Below are 8,217 nucleotides of genomic sequence, written 5' to 3' on the forward strand. Positions count from 1 at the left end.
CACAGGAGCCAGAACTGTGCTAAAAACTACCACACATACCAGCTAATGTTCATGACAACCCTATCAGAAAGGTATTATCCACAGTTTAGAGACCAGGAAACAAACCTAAAAACAATTAACTATACTGCCCAAAGCTTGTAGCTGATATGTTAAGACAGAGAATGTGAACAAAGATCAGGTTCAAATCTCATTCTCTTTCGGCTCTACTATGCACGTGATGGGGTATAAGGGTGTACATATGTTAAGGACTGGCTTTTCTGCTTTGCGTTACTCAGTTATTCTTGTAAGCACATGTTTTGTGTGTGTGTGTTTTTTAAGTTTATTTATTTTGAGAGAGAAAGAGAAAGAACAGGGGATGGAGGGAGGGACAGAGAGAGAGGGAGAGAGAACCCCAAGCAGGCTCAGTACTGTCACCACAGAGCCCAATGCAGGCTCAATCTCACACACCATGAGGTCATGACCTGGGCTGAAATCAAGAATTGGGTGCTTAACTGACTGAGCCACCCAGGCACCCCATGTAATCACATGTTTTATTTTCTCTAGTACTAGAAATGTATTTTTGAGGGTAGAATCTAATATTTTTATTTCTTTCCTAGTATCTCATAATGAGCTTTCTGTATAGTAATCACTCAGTATTTTATTAATTTTTTATTATAAACCATGTACTAGTAGAAATAAAAAGAAAGAATATCAATCATTAGTTAGCATCAAACCAAATTTAAAAAAAAAAGATGCTTTAGCTCCTCTGACAACTCTATGTGCTGAGTAATAGGCTCTTAAACAAAAAGCACAGCTATAAAATTAAGGACAGTTTGTGTCTGGTATAATAAAAATGCTGTCTAAGATATACTGCTCTTTTCTTCATATCTGCATATAAAGATAATAATTTCTAGGAATAGTCATACATTGTATCAAGCAGGCGAGCAACCTACCTAGAAGGTGAAAATAAATATGCTTCAATTCATGGCAAGACCTCTTTTATTTCCCTTATAGAAAGATGTAAAAACATGTTAGAGTGGATGTGTATCTTTTACATAGGTTGAGTTTTAAGCCAGTATCAGTACATGAGGCAAAAATCAAATAGAGACAAAATAATCTTCAAAAATTCTTTAAGGTGCCCTTAAAGCAAAGAATAACACAGTATCAGCTCTCAATAAATCCGCCTCGGATACCTTTTCCCCCACACAGAACAGATCATCACTTCTGGTGTGAGCCACAAGAAGTATGTGGCTCCTGTTTAGGGCCATACTGAGTGAAAGACAGTACATTTACACACCAGTATCATGTCCAACACGACGAGATACTTGAGACTCTGTAAGTTCCTCTCACAGATATCTGGGGACAGATTCCCCATGAGAGAACAACGGATTCACATCTTCTACCTCGCTTGCATCAGGGAAAGAGAGAACAGAATTACTATGGTCTTTAAATTACTTGGCGTTTTGCTTTTAGGTGTTTTGTGTTTTGGCTTCAGTCTAAAGATCTGAATTTCAATAAATTATATTCACGGAAACGTGACTCTGTGAGCCATCTCTTGTTTATGGTGCAGCCACAGATGCCTAGAATTTTAGGCACAATTAATCTAATACCACAGTGTGTGATCTAAAAAAAATAAAGGAAGCAACCTATCTTACCTTCATCTATCGATGCTTCACTACTGTAGCCGTCATATTCTGCAGACAGAGGGCTGTATTTCTGTCTTGTTTCCCAAGCATAGTTCTTTTGTCTCGAATCTGCCAAAGGAAGTCTGGAATTGTGTGTTCTGGACAATGCCTCATGATATTTACCCAGTGCTTCATCTTCACTTTCAGAGGATGAACCATGCTCATCTTTGTCCATGTAGGAATTATCTGTTCGGAATGACAGGGAGAGCAAATCAAAAATTTAATACAATATATTACTATGAATTTGATCTATACATGTACATACACACACATATATGCACAGATACATGTCACATATATCCAGACATACACGAATATACATATACATACACAATCTGAATTTTCAGCTTTAGAGAAGTATAGCTTTTTCATTTAAGAAGCCCGAAGGTTTAGGTTTTCATGTTTTTACTAGAAAAAGATCAACCTGTATATTCTAATTATAAAAAATGTTGCCGGAATTTTCCAACCATGTTACAGATAAAGGAAATAACAGAGCTTGCCACCTTACACAATTTGTTTTACAGGATCAGCAGCACACCAAGAAACTTAGAAGTACTGCCAGTACATATGGACCTGATTCAAATAATTCATGTCACAAGAGACATTCTGGTTATCATCTTGGTCCAAATTTTCAAGAATGATAATGCTCAGTGCTAGGAGTAGAACAGAGAAATGGGCAGGTGTATACTATTGGTAAAATTATCATTGGTACTATGCTCCCAGAGAGACATCTGGCAATACATATTGAACTTTTAAATCTGCACAGTCTTTGATTCATTTCTAGGAATTTATCAATTCTATTTTTAGGAACTCAGCCTAAGAAAATACTTAACAGGTGAGCAGAGATATATGTTTCAGACAACACACTGCATTCTGTCTAACAGCAACAGAAAACAAAAATAACACATAATCTAAATGTCCATGCCTGGGCCTTGGTTAAGTATATTATGATAAATCTATGCAATGATATACTATGCAGTCACTACAAATTACGAGGTGAACTTATAAGTACTCACAGGGAAGAATAAATATATCATGTTAAGAAAAAAGAGGTTATAAAACAGAAGGCACACCTATGTCTCACTTAAAACACACACACACACACACACACAACACACACACACACCCCTACATGCAATATATACACATACATACATGCAGTGTATGTTAATATGCACAAATAAAAATGTGTGGAAGGTTATACACTGATTTTCTGCAAAAGGTAGAATTACTAATAAAATTTTACAGTAGTCTAACTAAATTTCAAATACAATTTTCAGTCCACACAAAATTTATATTATTCTTTAAAAAACTAGTTATTACCATTTTTTAAAGTAAAAACTTTGAAACTGCACTATGTTGGGGTTCATTTAAACTAAGATGCAACCTTCTTAGAATTATAAAACAACTCTGAAAAGACAGAGACCACAGCAGCTAGAAACGATTAAGTCAGTCTAGGTATTTTTCTCTTTATACTCCATTCAGATCATCTGTAGTAAAGGCACCAAGGTTTGAAATTCAAGTGGGGAGACACAGAATAAGTAGTTTAAAATACGGTAGAGAAATGGTATGTTCAGAGATAGAAGTAAGAGAGCTTCGATGTCACCAAGTTCTTTTCAGTTAAGAGAAAGCCGTTATTGGGTAAAGGTATAGCAATGTCATATTCTGCACTGTCCAAAATGGAGTCACTAGCCACATGCAGCTATTTTATTTAAAATAATACCATTTAAAACCTGGTTTCCCAGTGCCAAGGCCACATTTCAAGTGCTCAGTAGCCACGTTGTGGCTAGTGGTTACTACATGGACTATATGGAACTTTTCCATCATTGTAGAAAATGCTATTAGATGGTACTGAGGTGATGGCAGATCTGGACTAGAACCCAGGAATTCTGACTCCCAGTTCAGAGCTTTTAGTGCTTTGTGGGATTGTGGGATACCAGGGCAGTGGTCTCTAAGGCAGCATTATGTTTGATGTCCTGCAGGAGAACCCAAAGCCTTACTCATTTCTACTGCCACTCAGATTTTTGTTATTTTATGAGAATCTAAATTTATTTCTTAAAATGTCAGGTACATGTTTTTTAAGCAAAAGCAATGTATTTTTGGCCTTGTGATCAGATCAGCAGTAAATGGAAATGATGAAGGGATTATCGAAAGTAATAACTAGCAGCACAGAGCAATTCTGCAACCAAACTAAGAAATGTCAGCTCATTGTTTTGAAAACTGTCACAAATATTATGGTTAAAAACTATAAATGCTTAGTTGGAACCTTAATTCTACATAGAGAACTCACGAAAAATATTATTTACATATACTCATTGTGAATACAGAAGTCATATACAATTCTTAATATATGGCTAAATGAATACACATATTCTAAAGCACGTTATTCAATAAAATAAACCCTATTGCTCTAAAGGAAAAATATAAGATACTTGATACAGATTCTTATTGGGAATGACTTGAAGAGCAACATAGTATAAAGGTCTCAGGGGTTAATTACAAAAATATAAAATTTTAAATTCATTAAATAGATTCCAACTAAAGAATGCACATTACTTAAGAAAACTATCGAGTTTCGGTTGTATAATAAAGAAACATTAAGAAAAATTAGGGCCACTGAAGAAGTGGCCAGATACTGAAGGGACGAAGGACAATACTTAACTTAGTGGTGTACAAAGAACATGAATGCTTTCAAAATAAATGATTGCCAGAAAAAAAATGGATGACCTTAAAAGCGTCTCCCGGTAAGAGGGTTGAGGAAAATCTTTTTTTTTTTTTTTTTTTTTAAGTATGTCTTTTGAGAGAGAGAGACACCCAGAAAAAGAGAGAGAATATAAGTGGGAATGGGGCAGAGAAGAGGAGAGAGAGAAAATTCCAAGCAGGCTCACACTGTCAGTTTGGATGGAGCCTGATGCAGGGCTTGAACTCATGAACTATGAGATCATGACCTAGGCCAAAATCCAGAGTCAGACGCTTAACTGACTGAGCCACCCAGGTGCCCCCAGGAACATCTTCAATGAGATTTATAGACATGTAGAGGAAAGTTTGGAAGTTTGGATGATATTTTCTTAATTTAAAAACTCAAGATAAAATTTTATCATTCAAACCCACATTAGGAGACCTCACCTTTTCCTGGTATTATCTTAGAATATTTTTCATCTTTAATCTTTGCTGTTCCTTTGTTGGCAGAAACGGCTTCATTTTTCTTTGTTTTTATGTCTCCTCTCATTTGGTAGCACACTGTTGGATTTATTTGTTCTTTGCGCCTTCCGTGTAACTTATCTTTAGAATTAGCTGATGGTGCTGGATATATGTCTTCTTTCATGATGGGTTTCTGTACTGTATGTCTATTGCTTGCCAAAATATCTTTTGGAGAACACTCATTTCCTGAGCACTCATGCCCTTTGGGTCCTTTACTTTTAATTTGTTTTTCAGTTTTCTTTAAATGATTTTCTTTCATTTCTTGGTATCTTACCTCCTTTAAATCATTCTTACCACCATCAGTAATTCCTAATCCATTTTTTTTATATCTGTCAGAACTTTCAAGTTCTTGACAAGCAGATCCAGCCTTTGCATTCTGTTTAAGAACTGACATCCCTCTCTCGCTCAAGTGACCTTTCAAAGAAGAAGCACCGCCAGCATTATCACTTTCTTGGTAGTTAGATAGAGTCTGTTGCCTATCACTAAGATGTTTAAATATTCTTTCTTCATTCATCCCTTGCTCTTGCTTTTGTGAAACTGAAGTATTATAACAATTGATGTGATTTGCTCTGTGCTCTAAACTAGACTGTGTTTTCTGACAATTAGTGTCTTTGGAGACTTGTGGTGACGTGGCACTTGCTGGGTTAGCAGTATCTACAGCTTCTGCTACGGCAGAGCTGTCTTCTTCTGGACGAAAGCCACTGATCATACTGGTTACCTGTTCGGCAACTGAGTCAGTTAAAGCGTAGCTGACTTCTCCAACAGCAGCGGTCAAATCTTCTACAGCATTACTGATTGTGTCCACCAGAGAAGACACTGAAGGCAGATTCTGCTGAAAATTTTTGAAAAATGCCATTTTCTAATTCCTTATTCCTGACAGATGCAATAATGGAATCTTCTCTTCTCAAAATATCAACCACTTTGGAATTTGAATTTAAAATGTACTTAAATGTTGCTACTCATGAGCTCAATATTATTATTTTGCATTGTGGCATTTACTCTTTCTGTAAATGCATTATGCATTAAAAGAAGTATGTTGAAGCAAAGACTCTTCCAAAAAAAAAAATCAAACCACTTGGCTTAACTGTAATGACATTTTTTCCCACTCCATAGCTATCATAACAGCAGCAAGACAATAATTTCCCCTCAAATACTATTGGTTTTTATTCTATACCTGCAAGAAGAAGTATAAAAAGGGTTTTGATTACGGACTTTTAGTTTATTTATTAACAGTCTATGAAGGGGAACTACCCTGTATTATTAACAAACTACCAGTATCATTTCAAATTAACAAAAATACTAAAAGGAAAAGAGCTAAGTAATTTGCACAGAGGTTAGAATAGAGGAGACAGCAGAGGGCAAACATCTGCTGAGTGGCTACCAGATGCAAGGCATTGTGATTTACAAGTTTTATCTCACCTGATCCCACAATAACTCTAGGAGGTAAATATTATTATTCTTATTTAATAAGTGAAAAAAACAGGTTCTGAAAAATTAAGAAGGTCCCCCAAACCTTCCCAAGGGATCCTCAAGGTAAAAACTATTTTTATAACAATAAAGGGATATTTAACTTTATCACTTTTATTTGCTTACAAATGAACACTGCAGTTTTCCAGAGGCTACATGACAGATTGACTGCAGAAGCAGACATGAGAATAACAGCTGCTTCTTCTAGGCCAGTCATTTAAAGAGATTTGCAAAAAATTATAAAATAATGGCACTCTTCTCACCATTTGGTGGGGTAGAAAATATATAGTTTTTAAAGTTAAAAAATATTACTTATGTTTAACATGTATGTAATAGTTTTATTGATTTTTTAAACAAATAAACTGATAAGAATATTTTTAAATTTCCTCAGTTTTAACTTCTAATATGGTACACATCAATAGATACAAGTCACGTAAACAAAGCGGTTTGGGGTCTTCAATAATCTTTAAGAGTGTTAAGGGGTCATTAGATCAATAAAAACAAAAAACAAAACAAAAAAACACACACACAAAACAAAAACCAGAAATGTTGAATCAGGGAATTCTTGGAGGCTGCCCAAAGGGGTATCTTTAAACCAGTACATTCTATACAAATGATCCAAAAGCAAGATTGAAGTATGAGAAACACTAAACTTAAATCAAAATCACATAAAGTACTATCGTTTCCAAATGCAAAAGTCACAGATTTAATTCCATAACTAATAGATTGTATAAACAATGATGCTATTGCTTTTTAAGCTACAAGAGAAAAACATCTCCCCAACACAGTACCTAGACAAGAAACGCAAGGTTTTTCTGCTAATGCTCCACAACACTGCTCTAAATTAACACCTTGCTTTTAAAATTCTCAACTTGCTTCTGCTATCAGTTAAATATGCCAGTCTTTGGAAACAGCAAATAAAGAACTCTTTCAATAATGTGAAAAAAAAATTAATGCCAAGGAACACTTTTCATGAAAGAAAAAATAAGATTACAGGCCTCATCTCTCCTAATATCTAGCAACAGTAAGTGATATATAGTGATATAATAATTGATAAGTGATAATTGAACATAATGTACTTAATAGATTTTTAACTCACAGAAAAGTGCTCAAATGTTAGTTTACAATGTCAAAACCAACCTTCCCATATATATTTTAAAAAATAAAATAACAGAATGGTAGAGATAAAAAGAACAAACAAGAGAAGAAGTGATGATACTTACAAATTTTATCTTGTGAGTTCTTCCTTGTATTGTATTCTGAACCAAGATCTGGAAACCCGCCAACATTTTCAAAACAGAACTTCTTATTAATATAGAGAAAAAGGAGCAGCATCAAGATAATAAACACCCCAACAGCTGACAAAAATCCAACTGCCTCTGGAGATACTAGAGAAAAAAAAGTCACAGCTGTAAGCATTTATTCTTCTTTAAGCTACTAATAAGAAGGAAACCCCCACACATATGTTAGATTACTGCTTTATTTGAATTATATTTTTTAATTGTCATAGTTCACACAGGTTTGTAAGAAAAAACAAATGGCATACTTTAATGAGCTGTTCAATTCATTCAACAGTCTTTATTCAAACCTAAAAGTTTCTGTATAAATTATGTTGGAACATCCTTAAAATACAGGAGTCTATAAAATAGGCAGCTATATATTTAGTTCATTTAAGAGCATTACAAAAATTTTAACCCAAGAATTAGAAAAAATTATTTCCCATGCATGGGTATATTGCTTAGCCAAATTTATGAGGATATATATTAGTATTATTTCTAAAAACTTCAACGGCCCATTTTGTTTAATAAACTCAAGAATTCTTAACTTGGCATTCAAAGCTCCAGCCACTCTTTTCAATATTATACTCCAATCAAAGTGTTCCACT

At 34.6% G+C, this 8,217-nt stretch overlaps 1 protein-coding gene across 2 annotated transcripts in view; it reads right to left on the reverse strand.

The window, feature by feature from the left end:
- Nucleotides 1-7,682, reverse strand: part of SYT14 (synaptotagmin 14) — a 138,964-nt gene extending 131,282 nt beyond the window's left edge. For both annotated transcript variants that reach the window (XM_039230118.1, XM_039230117.1), the window contains exons 1-2: nucleotides 7,556-7,682; nucleotides 1,635-1,850 (exon numbers count right to left, since the gene is read on the reverse strand). In XM_039230118.1, the coding sequence (XP_039086049.1) occupies nucleotides 1,635-1,850; nucleotides 7,556-7,667 (328 nt within the window). In that variant the 5' untranslated portion in view covers nucleotides 7,668-7,682. The remainder of the gene's footprint in view (nucleotides 1-1,634; nucleotides 1,851-7,555) is intronic.
- Between the last annotated feature and the right edge of the window lie 535 nt (nucleotides 7,683-8,217).

This window comes from Hyaena hyaena, unplaced genomic scaffold (genome assembly GCF_003009895.1).
Source record: "Hyaena hyaena isolate Hyena2069 unplaced genomic scaffold, ASM300989v1 scaffold_43, whole genome shotgun sequence".
In the NCBI taxonomy this organism is placed as follows: domain Eukaryota; kingdom Metazoa; phylum Chordata; class Mammalia; order Carnivora; family Hyaenidae; genus Hyaena; species Hyaena hyaena.